The sequence below is a fragment of the Paroedura picta genome, chromosome 5 (genome assembly GCF_049243985.1).
Source record: "Paroedura picta isolate Pp20150507F chromosome 5, Ppicta_v3.0, whole genome shotgun sequence".
Lineage (NCBI taxonomy): Eukaryota > Metazoa > Chordata > Lepidosauria > Squamata > Gekkonidae > Paroedura > Paroedura picta.
In genome coordinates, this window is record NC_135373.1 from 50,704,953 (window position 1) to 50,727,762 (window position 22,810).

The following is a 22,810-nucleotide window of genomic DNA, read 5'->3' on the forward strand; positions in this document are numbered from 1 at the left end:
TAGAGCAGTCAGAGGAGAGAGCTTGTTGGCTTTCCAATATCCCATGGCAAAATACCTTGGAATGCCAGAGCATCAAAGGGAGGTTTTGTCTTTGCTGGTTTGAGGACTAGACCTTTTCTCTTCCTGATGCCTTGCTCACAGAAATAATGAGGAAAAATGGTTAATCTGTTTAACATTTCCACCAGAGAAAACAAGAAAAGACTCCCAGTATACACAAGACTCACATACCAGAGAGAAAGCAAAGCTAGTGCCCCTCACCCTGAAGAACAAAGAGCTTTTTTAAAATGAGGAGACATCTGTGGCTCCAGGAACCTTTCCTCATCTCATCAGCAACATCTACTAGGAATTAAGTATTGCTAAAAAATCACGTTGATGAAGACTGCAATGAGGGCAATGCAGCAATTGCTGTTTATGGTCCCAGGTAAACTTTTAATGCAGTGATCCCCAGCACGATACCTTGACCACCATGGCACCTACAGACGTGTTTCCCAATTTCTCTAAACCCTTAAAGGAATAGAACATAAACCAGGGAACTTCAGAACTCTACCTACTAGCTGACTAACTAGTAAAACGCTAAGGCAATGGGTTCACAAGCTAGGCTGTAGTATCAGATTTGTTTATATCTCTGTGTTGGTTGGTTCTCCTTGGCTAATTCCACATGGGCGGAAAAGGCCGGGGTGGGATCAGTATGAACCCGGGGCTAATCCCTGAGTCTACATGATGTCACTGCCAGGATGCTGCCCTCCCGGGCCTGGTGCAGATCGGGCCCCAGAAGCCCCATGCTAAGGGAACACAGATTCTTCTGCATTCCCTTTTGGCGCTGTGGGGCCAATAGGACCTGTTCCATGGCAAGCCTGTCTGGATGGGAAGAGCTCGGCGTTCCAGGCCTGGCTCCTCCCCACCCTACGGAGGCCTTCATGGCGCAAAAAATGCCCTGGACAGCTTCACAACGCCACGGGGTGGACCAGGGCATTTTTTAATTTTGCAGGAGGGTGGGATTGCATGGAATGCAAAATAAACCTCCTACTGCAAAATAATCCCCCTGCCACCCCCACCCCCATGTGGCAGAACCTTCCAGCCACCACTGTGTTTCATGAAGGGACACATTTTAGCACCAGAGAAGATCTAGCACTGAAATGTGTCTCCCATGGGGACACAGCACGCTGCAGAGCATGTAGTTTGCAGCAATGTAGCCGTGGCAGCCCAAAATGGCACCACTGGTGTGGAGTCAGCAACTCTGTCTTTACAATGAACAACCCTTGGCCTTTCTCTGGAAACTGAAAGTGAACAGTCAAAAACAAAGAGTTGATTCCAAGGAATGCACTTCATTTGGAACCTCCCAATATGTTGAGATTACCCTCAGCTCAACAAGATTAGAGTTCCCTGAATTAATGACTTTACTAGGGCAAAAGATTCCAGACAGCCAGAAGGAACATGCCACAAAAAATAACGCTGGGAGAAGACAGATGAATTTTGACTTAGGCAATACATCTCAAGTTTTCGTTTTTACCCCACCTTCCCCCCCCCCAGTAGGGACCCAAAGTGGCTTACATAATTTTCTTCTATATTATTTATTTATTTATATTTACATTTATCAGCTGCACTTCTTGAACTAGTCATCTCAGGGTGGTGTACAAGGTAATAAATGCTATGCTCACAGCAAAAGAGCATGAGTCCAGGAGCACCTTAAAGACTAATCAATTTGTAGATGGTTGGTCTTTTCTAAATGTTTTTTGGTTGTTATTGTATGTTTTTGGTTTTTAGGGGAGGTGTCTTTATTATTATTTTTATTGGGGGTTATAGAAGTGGTGTTGGTGATAATGTTTTATAGGTTTTGTGTCTTTTTTGTGGTTTACGTAAAACTTTCAATAAAAATGTTTAAAAAAACTAATCAAATTTGTGGCTTTCACTGCTCACTAATGAAAGCTCTCAATGGCAAAATAGATGTTTAGAGCGAAAATCTGCATGCATGAGAGACATGTTTCAACATTATTAGTTCTGTTTTGTAGGATGAACTTCAGAACTGAGAAAATGTAACAAGATGTCTGAAATTTACTGATTTGTCCTCAAGCCTCTAGTGGCGCAGAGTGGTAAGCAGCAGAAATGCTGTCTGAAGCTCTGCCCATGAGGTTGGGAGTTCGATCCCAACAGCCGGCTCAAGGTTGACTCAGCCTTCCATCCTTCCAAGGTCGGTAAAATGAGTACCCAGCTTGCTGGAGGTAAATGGTAATGACCGGAGAAGGGACTGGCAAACCACCCCGTATTGAGTCTGCCATGAAAATGCTAGAGGGCGTCACCCCAAGGGTCAGACATGACTCGGTGCTTGCACAGGGGATACCTTTACCTTTACCTCAAGCTGATAATAAATGTCCTTATGTTTCAATATGCTGTATACTTAATAATAAAGTATTTGTATTAAAAGCACAATGATTATATATGATCTCTTTGTTTCTCTGATAATTAATCAGAGCAGCATGTTAAAATTACAACATAATACTACCATTTGATGTAGTTTTAAAAAGAGCTGTGAACCCAATAAGTAGTGTTCATATCAAGGGCTCTCTTTGACAACAGATCACAATGGAAGTTCCCATACAGCCCAAGAAAAATAAAACCACATATCCTCCCACACGTGCCTCACTCATCATGCTAGCCATAAATGCTATTGTTGTTCTTACACACCAGTGCACTCCCCACACAAAAAGTTAATGATCTGTAAAACGCAAATCTGGGAGGGTTTTTTTTTCCTTTTAAAAAAAGTCAGCCTGTATTAAGGGGGGGGGGGGAATGAGCCTGTTTAAATTTGCACTAAAACCATACTGAGACGATATATGCTCTTTTACTGAAATGATGCTAAAGGGACAGATAAAAGGGAGTGAAATTTCATAGCTGTCAAGTCCTGCCATTTGGAAAAGATGTTCGCCTGCACTTAATGGGCACACAGACTAACAATGCTGGCATGCCTTTGATTATTTAGAAAAATGAAAAGTGAACAATAAGGGTATCAAGGTATCATTAAAGATCTCCTAGGATGTGATCATGCTTTGAATGCTGAGCTATTATGCTTTCTGTTGGAATCCTCTGATACTCTCTTTTGGTCACACAGCCAGTTCTGAGGACAAAGACAACAGAATGGATCCAGTCAAAAGCCCAAATGGAAACTAATTTTAAACAGGGGCCATATTCTGAATGAAGCAAAACCTGAAGGTGCCAGCAAATATTGGTTGATTCATTTCCTTGGGAGCCAAATCCAGTTGGGAAGAAAGGAAAATAAATGAATGAACAAAATGTACTCTTCCTTGGTATAAAGAGGCGTTGGCAGAGCCATGACCTCTTTTGTAGCTCACTCATAATTCATCATGAACATTTTTTAAAAAAGGATTCCAATCCAGTAGCACCTGAAACCAGCAAGACTTTCACAATATAACCTTTCAAGAGTCACAGCTCCCCTCATCAGACACAAGCAAAAGTGAAGACCTGTGAGACTTCACAACCCAGTCAGAAGATGGGAGGGGAGAGCACATGAAGCCGCTTCATACTATATGAGACCACTGGTCCATCAAGGGCAGTACTGTCTACTCAGACTGGTAGCAGCACTCTGGGGTCTCTGGTAGAGGTCCTTCACATCACCTACCATTAAATCCCCTTATCTAGAAATTCCAGGGACTGAACCTGGGAGCTTCAACATTTCAAACACGCAGCTTGATTACAGTAGAGGGGAGATACTTGGGGGGCAGAATGTTGATTACAATACATTGTACTTTTACATTCTTTACAAGCATTATTTGCACCACCTCCCCTCTTCTAGCTTGGACAAAAAGACCCAGAGATCTCCAGTCCTGCTTGTGTCTGAAAAGAAAGCTTTGATGCATGGAAGTATATAGTAGGGGTGTGCATTCAGATAATCTGAACTGAAAAAAATACTGAAGGACAGTGGCTGTGTCTTTGCGGGCCCACAGAATAGGATCCCTTGGTTCAATCTTTTTCAAACTTGGCAGTGGGGGTCTTGAAGAGAGGCACCAAATTCACAGCAAATCAAATACTGCCCCTACCTAAGAAAACAGCCACTAGAGCTCCAGATACCCACAGATTGATTCTCCATTGCACCCTATGGGAACCATTGACTATAATAGCCCCCATAGACTATAATAGAGCTGAGGGCAAATTGGCATTCCCAAATATTTACCAAAGCCAGATATCATACAATATTGGGATTTGGGAATATTGGCAAATACCAATATTTTTCAGGTCCAATATACCCAAACTCTCAAAATACCATTTTTGTTTGCACAGCCCTAATTTATACCTTGAAAACCTTGTACCCATTCTGCATATTTAGGATAATACACTTTCAATGTGCTTTGGTAGCTGGGCTATCCTGTGTGGAACAGGAAAATCTACTTCTAAAGTGCACTGAAAGTGCATTACCTACTGTGTACAGAATAGGCCTAGATTCAAACCAAACTCTTCTACTGCAGTTTAAAAACCTTGTTGAATAGCAACAATTATCTGGTATTTTGGTGAATACAAGTTACCTCAGTTTTATTACCTGTTCACCTAATATATCCCATGCCTGCTTCTACCTGATCTTTTCTCAGCCAAATAAAACCGAATATTGGGGGAGCGGGGTAAACTGCCAAAACCTCTCCTGTGCCATTTTAAAGGCATAATAGAAGAAGGTGATTTTTTCTCGACCCTTCCCTGGGTTCCACCCGCATCAAAATAGATGTATCCATAATATAACAACTGGATGGGACAGCCACAGAAAAACTACTGAGAAAAAAATAGGTAAAGGGGCTGGTCACTAAGAAAACAGACAGAAGGGGAAATCTTGCTTCTTAAGGAGGGAAGTGATGCTGTCAATTTCAAACAACATGCCTTCAAGGATGCAGCACATGACTGGATACTTCCATGTTTATTGAGAAAGAAGGATTTATATGTTCCTGTGTATGTATGTATTTGCAATTTTTGAAAAATTGTGCATTTGCCTTTGAGCAGAAGCCTTTAAAAAAAAAAGTATTCAATATACCTAATCCTGCATGGGAAAATAACACAGCACAAAAGCCAAGGCATGAGATATGATTCATCTGATATGAGTGGGAATATTTTTGTTTCCCGCAAGCCAAAAAAAGTCATGCCAGCTTCTGCAGATAAGCTGCTAAGTTCTGTTCCTTGCAAACCCAATATCAATGATGTGATTTGTCATGACAAATTATGCACTGAAGCCTGCTCATGAATGCTGAAAGAACTTCCTCCCCATTTATAATACTATCCCTTTGGTGACACACAGACAAAAGGTGATGTAATTCTAAATCAGCATGTGGGTTTTTCTTCTTTTTTAAAAATAAAATTGTCCATTGTAAAACATCACAGTAAGAAATGTAAAAATAATTTTATGAACATGATTCTGAGGAGAAGTCACAGATCCCAGATGCTACCCACAATGCCAAACGGGCTCAACTATTCAGCTCTCACTTGGTCATTAGAAGGCTCATTCTTAGATCAGTAAACTGCATAGTGCCCACCCAGTGGTTAACAGTTACCTAGCCCATTAGCCGGGGAGGTTAAAAATGGGTAGGTATTGTTCTGAGCCTGTATACCACGGGGCAGATAGACCCCAGCCACTGGAGCTGAATGGAATACGATAGGTTTTGAGAACCTTAATGAAATCTAAGATGGTTCATGGGAGCTGTTTGGTGACAATATCTGGCAGGAAAGAAAATGTTTCTTGCAGGCTGTCCTGTTGAGCCCAAGCCAACCCATATGGCAGGTGAGCCCTCATTAGATCTTTAAAGAATCTTTGCATGAGGAGGCTGGATGTGCTTTCTGTTTGGAGCACAATTGGAACATCATCAGCCTAAGATAAGTTGACTTTTCTGAACCTTTTAAAATGCTGAGATAGGAAGTGTAAATGTGTTGTGTGTGCATAGTTTTGGAAGGCTTTGTTACAGCTTTCTATCTCTTCCCTTCTCTTCTATCTCCCTCCGAAACAAACATTCTAGCCAGGCAGGAAAAAAAAAACTAACACAACCGGCTGACTCTTGGTTAAGGATTAGCTACCCACACCCAGGACGTTTAAAAAAATCTATATTTTGATAAGGAAGTCTTGCCTTATTTCATTTCACATCCTTGAAGCTGCACTCCCATCCAAATAGAAGTACTCTGATTATTCTCCAACTTGATCACGGAAGACTGGGGGTTCCCAGCCTCTCATGTCTTCTCAAGGGTGATTTGGTTCCTCTGTCCTCGCACCTGGGACCCTGGAATAAATCCCCTTCTGACAGCGTGTTTGAGACCAGGTTTGGACTCTCACACAGTAGTAATATACATCAACGACACTGATCAGCTTTACTGAATGCAGCTGAAAGGTTGTTCAAGCTTAAGCATAAGCAAAAATAAGTAGGCACAATGAAAGTAACAAAGTCAAGACAGGCAGATTGTAGAGTCTTCAAATCGGCATAAGTAACAAAGCAACAGACTGGAGATGCAGCAAGATGGTTCCCCCCGCCCTGCCCCATGACAATATTAGGCCAGGCTAGTGACTTCTCCTCTGATTCTTGTTACCTTACAGTTTTTAACAATAAAGACTTGGGAAATTCCTAAAGTGTTGAACATTGCCATGACATCACCTTGCGAAATGTAAGCAGAAGTGATGTAATGACATTGTGTGCATTTTGCACCCATTTATGCTCCAACTAGAAGAAGAAGGGTTGGTTTTTATACCCCAATACCTAAAGGAGTCTCAGACTGGCTTACAATTGCCTTTCCTTCCTCTCCTCGCAACAGACACCCTGTTTAGTAGGTGAGGCTGAGATAGTTCTGACAGAAACTGCTCTGTAAGAACAGCTCTTTCAGAGAACTGAGACTAGCCCAAGGTAACCCATCAGGTTGCACGAGGAGGAGTGGGAATTAAAATTAGAAGCCACCTTTCTTAACCATTACACCAAGCTAGGTCCATCAAGTAGCAGCAAGAGCTCAGAGCGCAAATGTGGGAAATTTCCAGTTTATAGCAGCCAACCCGGCACACCCCTATGGGACACTTTTACCAAAGACAGCCTTCTTTCCACCTGTATTCTAATATTTGCAGTGGTGTTAGCTCACACAAAAGATCACATTTACAAATCCTACCCCAAAGGATATTTTCCTCAGCTATTTCTCTAGTGGTAGCATAAATTCTTGAGGGGGCTCCCAAGATTAAAGTCAGGGAGTATTATTGTTTTCCTGCTACTGCCATTCACTTTAAATAGATTTGCACTATGCTTTATTACATCTGTACAGCATAGCTTTATTGTTCTAGAATGTATGGCGTGTTTACAAAGTATGCATCCTGCCTTCGGTTCCATAAGGTAGGAAGTGCAATGCAGAAACACTGGCTGAAATACACAGATCTACTTCAAGCACACCCTGGAGGTAAGAAGCATATGCTGAGATTCTGCGCTTTTTGAATTCAAACGCAGTTCATACCTACAGTTCATACAGAGCACCAGGTTATAACACAAACTGTCTTTGAATGCCCCACTGCTTCATATGAGGTTTGCAACATGGTGTGGTGCTACAATTCAAGGGGAAAAAAGACCTCCCCCCACAATGGCATTGGTGGAATGCCATTACATTAAATTGAAGAGGTGGTTTGAGAAAGTATGGGCGCATCAGAAGTCTACCAGTGGTTGCATGCAAGGAAAATTGCTTTTCATAAGCCTCAGAATTATATGGCAAATAAAACATGGAAGGGAAGATTTAAATGAATGCAGGCAGGCTAAGACAAAAGAAAGGTTTCAGTGTGCATCAGGGAACTATGAGAAAGTAAAAACCAAAAAAGGGGAGGGGGAACTAGAACCATAAAACCCCAACTGATGACAGTTAGGACCTTCAGAGGTTGAATGTCTATGTTAATGTTAAAATTATATAACGTTTCTTGTGCACAATTATTTAAAAACTTTAGGAATTAAAAACATATATCCAGCCCATAGGCTATTGCAAAACACTGTACTATGCACTATATGAACCAATAGACTGATCTGTTTTGGCAGAAGAGAGCTAATGTTTGATAGACATCTTCATTCATTAAGAGACTCTGGTACTTTACAGCTCTTACTTTGGAGTTTTTATTGACTGCTACACATATTTCATATGTGTAATGAACGTGTGTGTGTGTTAAAACCAGACCTTTGAAGAAGGCTCTATAAGGGCCAAAAAGCATCAGTCTATTGGTTCATATAATGCATAGCACACTGTTTTGCAATAGCCTATGGGCTGGATATATGTTTTTAATTCTTAGGGGTTTTTTTAATTGTGCACAATAAATTATATATTTTTAACAGTAACACAGACATTCAACCTTTGAAGGTCCAGACTGTGATCAGTTGGGTTTTTATGGGCCGCAATGGACCAGCTCCTGGTGTTCCTGGAAGAAACTTCGGCGCTCGATCCATAGCAGTCTGGCTTTCGACCTGGCCATGGGGTGGAGACGGTGTTGGTTGCCCTGTTGGATGATCTTTGTCAGCAGCTGGATCGAGGTGGTTCAGCTGTGCTCGTCCTACTAGACCTGTCAGCCATGTTTGACGTGGTTGACCATGAACTACTAGCACACCACCTCACCGGGACGGGGATAAGGGGCACAGCTCTCAGCTGGATATGCTCCTTCCTCCAGAACCAGAACCAGAACCAGAGGGTGGAAGTTGGGGAAAAGTTGTTGGGCCCTATCGACTCCCTTGTGGGGTCCCTCAGGGCTCGGTACTCCTCCGTTATTCAACATCTTTATACGCCCTCTGGCCCAGCTGGTAAGGAGTTTTGGGCTGGGTTGTCATCAGTACACCGATGACACCCAGCTCTACCTCCTAATGGATGGCCACCTGGACTCCCCCCCCCTCAGATCAATCAATCAAACTTTATTACAGTCCAACCAAGTTATATGAAGTCATTACATAAGAGACCAAAAGAATATGGTCATTTAATATAATACAATTTAAAACAGATCATAAAATAAAACTTAAAACTATGGTACTTTAGAGCATCAGATTTTTATGGCGGCGGCACAAAACTTAGCTAGTTGAGTGGTCACCTGGGGGGACTTATCACTTAGCAGCCTCTTTGCTCGATCTACATCATGATGTTCTGGCAACTTTTTAAAAAGTGGTTCAATCAAGTTGCTGTGAATGTCTATATAAGCAGGGCATTCAAACAATATATGCTCTCTTGTATCAATTTCACCACTCCCACAAAAGCATTGTCTCAGTGTAAGGGGAATGTTCTTATAGCGATCCTCTACAAGAGCTGAAAGCAAGACAGAGCATCTTGCAAGGGTAAATGCCCTTCTTTGTTTACTCATTACCAGCTGAGACAGATAGTGGCAGGGGCCAGAACATATTTTGTTTTAACTGGGGCTAAATAACTTGGAACTTTACTCAGGTCCAGTTGACGTTGATTGTCCTATACCCCCCCCCCCCCCCGGATCCATTTGCTAGATGTTTGAAAGCAGTAGCTGAATGGCTCAAGCAGAGTCGCCTGAAACTCAACCCCGAGAAGACGGAGGTCCTGTGGTTGGGCCATAGGGGACCAGGTGAGGAAGCGCGTCTACCCCCTCTGGCAGGGACACAACTTAAAATCGCGCACCAAGCCAGAAATTTGGGGGTGACCATTGATGCCTCCTTAACGCTTGAGGCTCAGGTCAAGAAGGTACCAGCCTGGCTTTTTTCCATCTGTGCCAAGTTCGGCTACTAGCGCCCTACCTGTCATCCAAACACCTGGCCACAGTGATCCATGCGGCAGTCACCTCCAAAATAGATTTCTGTAACTCGCTCTATGATGACCTGTCCTTGTGCTTTATCCAGAAGCTTCAACTGGTGCAGAATACAGCTGCTAGGCTACTCACAGGTATATCTTGGAGGGCCCATATCTAGCCTGTGCTGAGGCAGGTGCACTGGTTACCGGTTATTTTCCAGATTCGGTTCAAGGTTTTGGTTTTGACTTTTAAGGCCTTACACGGTCTGGACCCAGCGTATTGAGGGACTGCCTGCCATTCTATGCCCCCCTCAGGGCCTTATGCTCTGTGGGTATGAACTTATTAGACATTCCTGGCCCCAGAGAAGCGCGCCTGGCCTCAACCAGGGCCAGGGCTTTTTCAGTCCTGGTCCTGACCTGGTGGAATGAGCTCCCAGAGGAGCTGCGGGCCCTGTGGGATCTCTCAGCATTCCACAGGGCCTGCAAAACGGAGCTCTTCCGCCAGGTCGCTGTGTGTGGCTGGGCCGCGAGATCGATCTGGCCCTCCCTATAGCAGCAGTAGCGATGAACAACTGGCGCCCTCCCCCCCCCCCCCCCCGGATGGGTATCAGGGGTGGATTAGTTTGGCTTGCATGTTTTTGCCACATCTTGGTTTATCTTAGTTTACTGTGTTAATTATGTTTATGTATTTTGTGCTTTTATTATATGGGATTTTTATTGGGGTTTTTATCTGCTGTAACTCGCCTCGAGCCTCCGGGGAGAGGCGAGTAACAAATATAATAATAATAATAATAATAATAATAATAATAATAATAATAATAATAATAATAATAATAATAGTTCCAACTATGAGAAAGTGTCCATTTAATTGGGCTGGTGTTTACTTGCAAGTATAGACAAAGATTCACTACTCAGTGACTGGCAATTAAACTGGCTGCTTTTTAAATTTTGTTATCAACCATGAAAATATTAGAATTCCAATAGACCAACTGCTTCTCAAACCAACCATTTGAGGCAATTCTAGACATTATTCTATGAAGCCTAGACAGCACTTTGAGGAAAGTTATTTCCTCTCCAGAGCAACTAATATTTGTGAAGAAAAAAACCCAGAAAGTTTATTTAAACAAATAAAATATCACATTTCTCACCTTACAGACTCTGCCAACTCTGGAAAGGATTACTTTGTCAGATGTGCTGCTGTCTTGAGAAACTTCTTGGAAAAAGAAATAGATTTTGTCATCATCTGAATTATATGTGTCCGGGATAGGGAATATACCGATAAATTTGGCTCCTAAAAAAGATCAACATGAGAAAAATATACAAAAACTTTGTTAGATTTAAATCCTTCAAGCTCCCAGACAGCAGATGCAGTATTTCCTTACCCCTTAATCATGGTGTAAGAAATGCACTTTGGTACTATGTGTGTGTCCCATCATCTTCATCTGAATTAATCCCCTTCTCCCTTGCAGTTCAATGACAAATGTAATGCTAGTTGGGGTGAGATTATATCTTAATATCTGAAACCAGCTGCCTGTTTCCTGGTCCTCATAGAAAAATTATTAACAGAAAGGAAATGTTATGTCTATACCAACCCAATGAATCAGTACCACTGATTCCTTAAGAAACAAGAGCCAATTTCTTACAAAACATAACAAAAATGAATGGAAGGAAATAGTAATGTAAAGGTAAAGGTATCCCCTGTGCAAGCACCGAGTCATGTCTGACCCTTGGGGTGACGCCCTCTAGCGTTTTCATGGCAGACTCAATACGGGGTGGTTTGCCAGTGCCTTCCCCAGTCATTACCGTTTACCCCCCAGCAAGCTGGGTACTCATTTTACCGACCTCGGAAGGATGGAAGGCTAAGTCAACCTTGAGCCAGCTGCTGGGATTGAACTCCCAGCCTTATGGGCAAAGCTTTCGGACGGCTGCCTTACCACTCTGCGCCACAAGAGGCTCTTTGGAAGGGAATAGTACCACTATCATAAATCAGAGTCTCCGTTTTGAGTTTATAGACACCTTTGAAATGTTGAGAAGATGTGGTAAGCACTATCTAAAAATGGCTGTCACAGGAGGCGGCCATCCCCTCGCTTTGCAAAAGAATGGCAGAAGGGAAATAAAAACAAAGCCTGAAGGGAGGGCAAAATAAATTGAATGAAAAAGAAACAAAGCATGGGGGAAGGAAGGAAGGAACAGAGAGAATTAGAAAAAGGGGAAGCCTGAAAGTGTGGGGGATGCTTCCTAAGCCTCCTGCTCCTCCACTGACTGCTGTTGCAGCCATGGAAAATCCTTTCATCTGAAAGAGGGCAACCAGTAACAAACCCAGTCTTACAATGGCCTCATCTACTTTCTGAAAACAATTACTGAGTACCAAGGGAAATGCTATGGAGTGCCCCAGCACTTCAGAGAATGCTATCATAAATGGTTATGATTATGGCTTGCTACCATGCTCAAAAGCAATGCACTGAACTACCAGACATATCATGTAGATCCAATTTGTTCATGGAACCCTGAATCTGTCTGTGTGGGCTCCTCATGTCATGAGTAATCATGTCAAGAAGGGAGCAACTGAGTCTTTGCCTTCCTGACTACAAACTGACTACTCTTCTCACACCTGAAAAACACATCCTAGCACAGCACACTTCTTCCTGGAATTAATATCAGCCATATTTAGTCATACATTTCCCTTTTATGAAAGGAATAAAAATCATGGCTTGAGTAAGCAGAAGCCCAGGGCAGCCAAAGTGACTCCCAGCAGAGGCTGGCTTAAAAACAAAAGATCATGCAGGGACACAATGGGCAAGATTCTTTGGGGTAGTATTTCCTCCCTCTTACCATCATAAAAATTGTTTGACTCCCCCCCCCCTGTAATTTTCCATTTTGCTAGATCCATCTAGACCACAAGTCCATCTAGCCTTAAAGGACCTCTTTTGATTAGGGGCCAGGTCTTTCAGAGGTGTCTCTGATGCCTACAATAGGAGCTGCTTTTAACTGGAAGTAACAGGCACTGAAAGCCTCTAGCCATAACCCCTCCCTCACAGTGTGGGTAGATTAGTTTACTATTAAAAGGACCCCTAAGTAAAATACCCTTCATTCCTGCAAGTAATTCTATACTAATTGTACAATGGTTTGAGTGTGTTCCATCTTTCATGCACTGCCAAAAGAATGGCGGGTCAGCTTAATCTTGTGTGCTTGCCTTTGTTGTCTTTATCAGCAACGCTACAATCTTGCCATTCTTTAAAACATCAGAATATACTGAAAGAACTGTGGTTTTGAATCAGTTACAGCAAAATGTTATTACATAAACAGTTTAGCAGTCCCTTCACGTTTAATAGAATTATTCAGAATTTGTTTTTAAAAACTTAGTGCTTGTCCTATCAAATTTCAAACACAGGGTAGCAATGCACAATCATCAGAGCTGGAAAAAGAGAAGGAAAGAACAGACTCTGTGGTTGTTGCAAAGAAAAGAGCAGTTTTTGCAGATGAATGTACTGCGTCCTGGCCTTGGATTTAGGGATGCCGTTCCCCAGGTGGGACTGGAATTATAGCTCATCTCCAGACTAAAGAGATCAGTTCCCATGGAGAAAAGGGCTGGAGGGTTGACTCCATAGCATTATACTCCACTGAGGTCATTCCCCACTCCAAATCTCACCCCCTCCCAGCTAACCCTCAAAGTCTTGAGGTATTTCCCAACTCAGAGCTGGCAACTCTACTTGGAACTGGGTACACCTGCATTCAAATCCTCCAATTCAGCTACAGAGCTTGCTAAGCAACTTTGATCCAGTCACTATTGCTGGCCTGAAAGGTAAAACACATCCAGTTTGTGATGCCAAGTTCCTTAAAGGAAAGTTGGCATATACATACAAAATGATAAAAATGATATATTCTATTTATTATTATTCATTTTTATGTTCAAAGGTTTTACAATGTTGAATTGTTTTGATTACCCAACAGCGGTCTTTTTATTTCCTTATGGGCTGTGGCCTTGTTTGTTTTCCCTTACACACAAGTTAACAATTGCTGTTTGGAAAACTATCAACGCATAAGTTTCATGTTTGCATTAAGGCCCTCTCTTATCTTCCTCCTTTGGATTGTCTATACCAGGGGTAGTCAAACTGCAGCCCTCCAGATGTCCATGGACTACAATTCCCATGGGAATTGTAGACCATGGACATCTGGAGGGCAGCAATCTGGCTACCCCTGGCCTATACCAAGGGCATTCCCATCAGCCTTCCAATGCAGCCCCAGCCAGCTCCCTCACTGGAGGAAAGCCATCTCCTCCTCAACCACTTCCATCTATCATGTTTAGGCCATAGTACATTGAACTAATAGAGCATGCAATGTCTCCTTTGATTGTTTCACGGAGTACAGATAGAGGCAACATGTGAAGAAAAGTATGAGAACAGGAGGGCAAGATAACAAGAAATGTGAAGCACTGTCTTGCAGAGAATACTAGAGACACAAGAAGCCCTTTGTATATTGCTGGGAAGTTGCCAGATTCTTATGGCCAGGAGATCTTGGCTTTGCAATTCATACATCAGAGCAAAACAGGAATCCCGAATTATGAGATGTTATGTCCTTTGTGTAAGAGACAGTAAATGGTGAAAACCAGAACATATAACATCCAGTGGTAGAGTTACTTCTAAAATTTTATTTTACTTCTGTTTGTTTTGGTTATTTTTTGGCTGAATGTATATAGGGCAATATAGGGTTCCAAGTTTTTAAAGAGAGAAAAAGCCATGCTTTCAGGCTCTTTCACTACAACTTTGAGTGACTGTTATTCATAGGTAGAAAGTATACCTGTACAGCTCACAAGAGCGGAATCCTACCTATGAGGGCAGCATTTTGGGCCCACTATTCCAGAATGCTGGTTTATAGCTACAAATCATTAGTTTAGAAGGTGCAATTTTCAATTACGCCAAAGTAATTGACATGTCTTCCCCATAACAACCTATGGATGTGAAAGCTGGACCCTGAAGAAGGAAGACAGGAGAATAGATGCTTTCCAATTATGTTGTTGGAGATGAATGCTGCAAATACCATGGACAGCCAAAGTTACCAACAAGATAGTTTTATGTCATTAGAAAAGAAGATATTACAGCTAAAGTTAAGGCTAAAGCTCACTAAAGTTAAGGCTAAAGCTAAAGTTAAGGCTAAAGTTACTTAAGGCTAAAGCTCACTTACTTTGGACACATCATGCAATCAAACTCGCTAGAAAAATCATTTTTCTCGCTAGAAAAATCGGTATGGTCAGCAGCAAAAGGAAATGTGGTTGCCAAAAGACCCACTGGCTCAACACCAAAGCCGATACAGGGATGACCATGAACCAACTAAAAGAAGCAGTCAGAGAGGGGTGCATGGCGAAGACTTTCCTATAGAATCGCAGAGGGTTGGAAATGACTGAGCAGATGACATCACATCACATCAATTGACATGTCAGCCCTGCACCCACCATGCCCAATCCAAGCTGGCCCCAGAAGGCTTGGGGAGGGTAAGTATTGAGTGGACCTGTCCATTCTGCATACACCCTCCCCGATGCCCACTGGCTGCTGGCTCTTAAAAGGTTGGAGAGGGTGGCTTCCCCACCAACACCCTTCCCAAGCAGTGGAAGTCGAGCCTACACTGCCTGAAAAGGCTCTGGGTAGAAGGGGGAAGCATTTAAAGAGCCCCTAAATAGCTGATCTATCAGGATCAGCTATTTGCTAGCTCTTTTCTCCCTTTCCCAGAGTTCTCTGTAGCCTGGGCAGCCCCGATTATCAGCTGTTTGGTAGGAGTCCTTTCCAATATCAAATCAACTGAATCAAGCCTGAATTATGATTTGGCTGATTTTAACATGGGATTTTTATTCAGTTCAGATAGGGCTGAAAAGTCTCTGAATCAGTATTGATTCGGGTACTCTTTAGTTTATCCAAACAAAATTGCCCATCCCTAGTTGCGAGCATTTGGTTAGGAAATACTTGGAGACTTTGGGAGTGAAGCTAAGAGTGGGTAGGATTTGGGGCATGGAGAAATGTCAGTAGGGTACAATGCCATAGAGTCCACCTTCCAAAGTAGCCACTTTCTCCAGGAGAACTGTTCTCTCACCTGGAGATGAGCTATAATTCCAAGGGATCCCCACATCCCACCAGGGGACTGGCATCCTTAACTGTGAAATGGCCTTTAGATCAAACATCTCTGACCATGTACCCTGTGATTGTAAGATCTCTGTATTATTGCTTTGCATGTGACCCTACACACACACACACACAAGCTAGCTGCTCCTACCAATGCAAATCTAGATAAATTATCCCAGAAATCAACCCTAACATATGCCAGGTTTCTCTAGTCTCAAGTCCAGGGAAATTAATGGGCTCATAATTCTGCATAGGATTGTGCTGTTAGTATAGGGTTAGATAACAAAAACTGGGACTTCTAATGCCAAGTTATCCAAATTTCAAGAACTGGGTGTTCCTCTAACTCAGGGTATAGCTGTTGGCTTTTTCTGGAGTCTCTCTGGATACCTGGGAGGGCCACTCTACATGCAGAAAAATGGTTAACTGCAAGTCACAACATCATGGCCCTGGTATGTGTGTGCAAATTTAGTATGAACGCAGGACTGGAGTGAATGTAGAAGCCTTCTCACTGGAAGCTGCATATGTTCAACTGAATGCCTAGGGAGTGCTGAGGTTTGGAACTCTGGCTGCAAATATATACTGATAGCAATGTCTACAGTTCTATGCACTGCACACTAATGCATGCTTCATCTCCTACCACTGAGCCAGTAATGTTCAGAGATATCAGTCCTGATGTAATGATGGTCTTGCGAAGGGCCCAGAGAACGAGTGAAAGCAGTATCCTTCCCAAGGAAATCTGATGCCGTTCCAGAATAAAGATATTCATCTATAAGTAGAAAGCAAACAGCCTTTTGTCAGAAGCATAGCACATGAATATTTATTCTTATTTTAAAAACCCATTAAAACATGACACACTACACATACTGGCATTAGTGACACTTAATTCAGAAGAATGCAAGAATGGTTCTGCGTGATCAGACCACCATAAAGCCAACTAATACACTACTCTGGCCATAGCCATATATCTCTGAAAAGGAAGTCATTCTCCCATTTGTCCTCAGTATCTGGAATTCTGAAATGTATTGCCTTGAGATACAGGGAGTGTCTGTTTAGCTATTTAGAAAGTTTGTCTAGGATCTGGACAACCAAGGCTTGAATTCCATACGCTGCCAGGGTAGCTTGCTGGATGGGTAGCTTGCTAGTCATCCAAGGTGCTGGTCATATGTGGCTTAAGGCCACATGCTGTAAGGACTACTTACTCTTGTGCAAACCTATATGACCTGAGATCCTGCATCAGGTGCTCATCACCCAAGGCTCAATGGGTGGCAGCTCAAGAAAGGGCCTTCTCAGTTAAGGGACCACAATTATGATATTCTCTCAGGGAGCTTCCACCTACTTGCCTCTATCGTTGCCTTCTGCTAGCCGGTGAAGACTTTGTTTTATTTGGTGTTCCCTTATTGATTCTCCCTCTTGTTTGCTGCTCTGAGACCCCCAATGGGGTAAAAAGGCAGACTCTAGTGTGTTAAATAAGTAAACAAGTAAAGCTTTTACTTTCAGCAGGGTGGAATCTCACCCCACTTCTCAGGCTGACCTAACCCCCCCCCCCTTATTTTTCAGAAGATAAAACCCATCCCAAGATGAGGCAGGACTTTGCCAGGACTGCTGAAGTTCTTGCTTTCATCCATAGCTACTCAATTCTGGGTAACAAATGATTAATATAAAGAACAACCTCATAGTAAATGATAGGCCTAAACATGGTGAAGCAAACGGACCACAAGCTAAAGTATGTTTGGCCTAATGCAAAAGAAACCCATCTCATTTTCTACACTGAGTGAAATGTAACCATCTCATAATTTCACAACAGGAGCATTTCCCACTACTAGCTGTACCCAACGATGTGGAGTTGGGTGTGGAGAAATGCCAAGTATCAAGACTAGAGAGTATCAACGTATAATTGTAATTCATTTCATTCATCCTGAAGGGTGGAAAGTTTCTTTTAGTGTTCCCTCCAAATTTCCCATGACAAAGTCTTCACTTCAAATTATTGATCCTATGACTGTAAATTTTCTTGGCTCTTCAAATAGAACTACTCAACATCTACTTGTTGATAAGTCCCTCGAAATAATCAAGTCTGTTGCCTGATTTCTTGCTACTGTGCTACAAAAGGGAAATCAGGTATCCAAGAAATAATTCTAGGTTGTTTAAATTTATAATTTATTTAAACAAAAAAATTATGGAGCATATTATGGAGGAATGTGTATAACTGGCTATTATTTAAATTTTTTATCTGTTATCAGCTGTTTCTGTTATTTGAATTTATATGCTTAGTCTATGTAATCGGTACTACTCATTTATTTGTAGACTCTACCTTTTATATGCTATTAAAAGTTTTGAATGTGACAAAGTCTTCAAAGCACAGTTTTGTGACAGAATGCATAACCTTAAAAAGTTTTTAAAGCATTTCACCCTTTTTGAAAGAAGAATATATGATTCCCCCCCCCCGGTGCTCTCCCAAATATAAAAAATGTACTGGGAGGGAACACCACTTTTATCCCCAACACACAGAACAAATAGTAGCAGATATAGCAGGCAGAATGAGAGAACTAAAAGCCTGACACATCAAGTTTACACTTGGGAAGCAATCTCTTTATTGTATTTCTTTCAGTAAAACAATATGCTGGATTGTGGATAGTCCGACCGAACTTGTTGGCACAGATTCATATTTTTTTCTTTCAAGCAGGCATCTTCCAGACAGACAACTGGCCTCTTAGGCAAGAGAAGCACATTTTGACAGGTAATAATCATAGCAAAGAGTGAATGCTGTTAAGTATTGTCTACTTGCTAACAGACATCCTTGGTGATTGATCAATCAGCAGGACTAAAAGAAACAACCCATCTTGGATTTAGCCTCTGATGACAAGGCTTCTCTCAGCACTTGGGTTGTTCTTTGATCTCCTGCACATCTGTTATTTCCTACTTGCCAAGCATAGACTATTCTAAGGAGATAAACAGCAAATCATGAAATATCATAGTGGTGTGTGCGAGCATACTGTTAAAGTAGCCTTTAAATGAGCAAAAGGGTCCCATCAGTATTTACATGTCATGTTTTCATTTTGGATCATTCAAGTTGGGCCCTTCCTTTTCAAAAGACTGAACCAACCACATGAAACCAACCACATTCTTCCTCCATTCAGTCCTCTCCAGGTATTCCCAGGAAAAACAAGATTAAACACCACAGTTCACATACAGAATGATACTGGAAATTAATTATCAATTGCCCCCTGATGTGTGTCTTTCCCAAAGCCAAGCAGCATAATCTTAAGGTTATACCCCCAAAAGAGCTTTAAGCTCCACCACCTCCAACTGGCTGCTAATCCCTGGCCCTAAAGAAGCACATGGGACGTCAACAAGGGCCAGGGCCTTTTCAGTCCTGGCCCCCACCTGGTGGAACGAGATCCCTGAAGAGATCAGGGTCCTGACTGAACTTCCACAATTCCTCAGGGCCTGCAAAAGAGAGCTCCTCCACCAGGCATCCCTGCCTGCAGTTGAGTTAAAATGAGAGTACTTATATCTCTGGACTCCAGTTGCTACCATGTGTGTGACAAGCCTTGGCCAGCAAGGATTCGTATGGCTGGGGCCCCTTCTCTACCCACCCCCTCCAGACCCATCGCTGGTCATTTTGGGAGGGGGCAGCAGGTCAGCATGACCATATATAGTCATATCCCTTGATAAATGTTTTGAAAATTTTTAAAAATTCTGGGGCCACTGTAAAACTCCAGGGTTTCATGAAACCCTGGCTGAGAAAGCCTGGTATACATGCATAGTCTAGCACAGTGGTCCCCAACCTTTTTATCACCGGGGACTGGTCAACACCTGACAATTTTACTGAGGCCCGGGGGGGGGAGTCTTTTGCCAAGGGACATCGCCACCACCGTCTGAGCCCCTGCTCCGCTTGCTTTCCCGACGGTGCCCCTGTCTTCCCGCCGCCTGCTGGGGGGCGCTGCCAGCAGCAGATGCGCAGTGCCACGCCGAGGGGGAGCCCCAGCCATGGTGGCCGCCGGAGAGCAACGAAGGTGAGCCGGTGGCAGATTAGCAGGGCAGCCCCCAAGGCAGCAGCCAGGGAGGAGGATGAGGAGGAGCCGCGACCCGGCACCAACTGATCTATGGACTGATACCGGTCTCCAGACCGGGGGTTGGGGACCACTGGTCTAACATACATATTGCATACAAAGTACATCAACATTATAATTCCCATATTTTAGTTGAGGCAGTTGAAGACAGAGGTTTGCCATGGCCAATGAGTTAGTTCAGGGCCCAGAAGAATTCCAAACCAGGGACTCCCCTATTCATATCCCATTCTTTTACAAAAGCTTTTAAATTACATATTCCATGTTGCAAAAATACTGACATCTCACCTGCCATGATGGATGCAAAGGGCTGTTGGGGATCAAAAGGACATTTCAGTCTGCCAGACTCCATGCTGTGAGTATCCAGTCTGAATACCACTTCCTGCAAAGAGGGAGGATAGTCCTTAATTTGGCGGCACAGCCCAGAGACATCAGTTTCAGATGCACAGGCATGTAATGGAGGTGGATTGAATTACAAGTCTCACTTTGCAGTTTTCTATAGATGCTTTATGTGTACCATTCACATACAGATGTACATTTGCTTCATTAATAATCAAACCAACAAATTGGTTACACTGGTGAGATTCCATTTTGAAACTCAGAAATCAGCTCAGAGAAAAAAAAATATCAGACTAACTGCATTGCAGTGGGGATGCTCAGGAATGACTTTCCAAAACAGGACCCACCAGTAACCAGAGATTTGTCAACTTCTGTTGAGTCCATGGCTTCAGCCAGATTTGGTGACATCTCTGCTAACTTCACAAAGGAGTTGAACAACAGCCACCTCAGCAAGTTGGACCTGGACTTGGCCACTTGTTTACTTGCTTGCTCCCTTCTCAAGATAGAGGAATAGAGCACTTTAGAGCTTTAGAAAGGAGAGGATCCACTTTCACCCCTCCCCACCATGCAAGATGCAGTAGGTGGGGCTCAGAGAGTTCTCAGAGAACAAAGACTAGCTCAAGGTTACCCAGCTGGTTACATGTGGAGGAGTGGGGAATCAAACCCAGCTGTCCAAATTAGAGGTCAGTGCTCTCAACCACTACACAACACTGGCTCTTCTTAGAAACCTAAAATTTAGAGGGTCCTAGTACACTGGCAATGGTCAGCCATGATCTCTAAATGGATTCTCCAAATTCAAGTGCAATATGCCTTTCAATACCAGATGCTGACAACAACTGAAAGAGGTGCCTCTCACTGGCAAGCAAAGTTTGTGAATCTCCCACAGGGCAAATTGCCCCCAATTCTTCAATTCCTGCCTCTTTGTGTTTTCTATAGCAGGAGACACAAACAACCTACTTTCAAGGAATTTAAAACCTGACAGCAGCTTCATGTGCCACAAGCTCAGGTTTTAAAACCAGCAACATCAAAGTATGAGGCTCTTTGGAAGAGGGATTTTCATTGTTTTAAAGCCAAATTACAAAGCCTACCTGCCCATCAGCCAGATGCATCTCCTTCCATACCCTGTCAGTTGTTAGTAGGCCTCAAAGGCTGTCAAATAGGTATGAGAAAAATTGTGACAAAGATCATGGGCAGTTTTGGCTTCCTCAACAGGAGATTAGAGTCTAGACCCCCCAAAATCCCATCTGTGCAGCTTGAGGATTGATAAAATGTGCATAATGATCACCTGGTCCTTTGAAGATACAGAATGAAGGAGTTAGTACAGCAGCACTGAAAACAGAGATGTTCAGGTGTAAGTCACACAAGACTTATTATTGGCCCTGGCCCCTGGTGGGACAAGCTGCCAAGACCCAAGCAAAGCAGTGCTCTTCTGCCAGGCATTTGGTTGACGTTAGAACACACACAGCCAATAGAACCTAAGAGTCTCCCTCCATTCAATTCTAGGTCATTCCACTATGATCATGTGAGGAAGCGGATTGAGTAGCAGATAAAAACAGAGCTTTTAAGGTTTAAATGTGGTTTTTATAATGGACTGTGCTTAACATGTGTGTTGTGAACTGCCCTGAGCCGACTTGCAAGGAGGGGCAGTCAAGGAAACTAAAAAACAAACAAACAGTAAGGAGTAATCGAGAAAACAAAGTGGCTCAACAAGAAAGCCCCCAGTTCTACATCTAGGACACTACATCTAGGATACTACACTGTCCCTTGGAAGGAACCCAAAGAGTTTCATTTAACTTGCCACCATCCTTAGCAGGGTAAGGTGCTCTAGGGATCTGAGCAGAAATATATGCTTCACACAATTCATCCTTTCACAAGGTAACACTGTATTAATCACATTGTTCCAAGTGAAGATAATTGATGATGCCCCCACACATGAGTTCTTACACAGCTAGCAAGAACCAGACATTGTCCTGCCATTTGTAGAAAGGCTGTCAGTCCATTTTTTAAATGATTGTAGACTGCATTTTCAAGGAAATGATAGATGCTGGGCAAAGTCAGAGCTGTTCTTGGTCATGCACCATTTGGGAGTGGATTAAATTACCTCTTTGTGTGTTCCAAGTTCTATGTAGCCACAGACTGGGTGGAAAGCTCCTGTACCGCAGACATAAACATGTGTTCTGTTGTAAGACTGAAGGACTCTAATGAAGTTGGCACATTCTTTCTATTGCAGAAAGAAAAGAAGTTATTAATCATATATAAATGTGCAAAATATACTCTCTGAGCTCACTTGGCAATTAGACAAATATAGTACTCAGTCCCTAAGGAGATATGCAACCCTCAAATGGAATTTACTAGTCTTGAAAAAATGTGGGGCTTCCCACGAAGGTCAGATGTTTCAGCTGAGCAGGAAACTCCAAGTTGTATAGTGTGTGTATGAACGTACACACCATCACACACTAGCTATTGGCCACTCCAATTTTATGCACATTACTCCAGTTTAAATTCATTAATAGATTATTGTTGTTGCTGTATTTATGTTATATATTAATTCATTCCATGTAACCCCCCATGTTG

General features: G+C 42.7%; 1 protein-coding gene across 6 annotated transcripts in view; it reads right to left on the reverse strand.

Annotated features, from left to right (window-relative positions):
* Nucleotides 1-22,810, reverse strand: part of SEMA3D (semaphorin 3D) — a 165,565-nt gene that overhangs the window by 72,845 nt on the left and 69,910 nt on the right. For all 6 annotated transcript variants that reach the window (XR_013231065.1, XM_077337862.1, XM_077337863.1 and 3 more), the window contains 4 exons: nt 22,338-22,457; nt 20,186-20,279; nt 16,468-16,596; nt 10,869-11,011 (listed from right to left, as the gene is read on the reverse strand). Coding sequence is in view for 5 of the 6 variants with exons in the window: in XM_077337862.1 (XP_077193977.1) it covers nt 10,869-11,011; nt 16,468-16,596; nt 20,186-20,279; nt 22,338-22,457 (486 nt within the window). In the remaining variant the exon portion in view is untranslated. The remainder of the gene's footprint in view (nt 1-10,868; nt 11,012-16,467; nt 16,597-20,185; nt 20,280-22,337; nt 22,458-22,810) is intronic.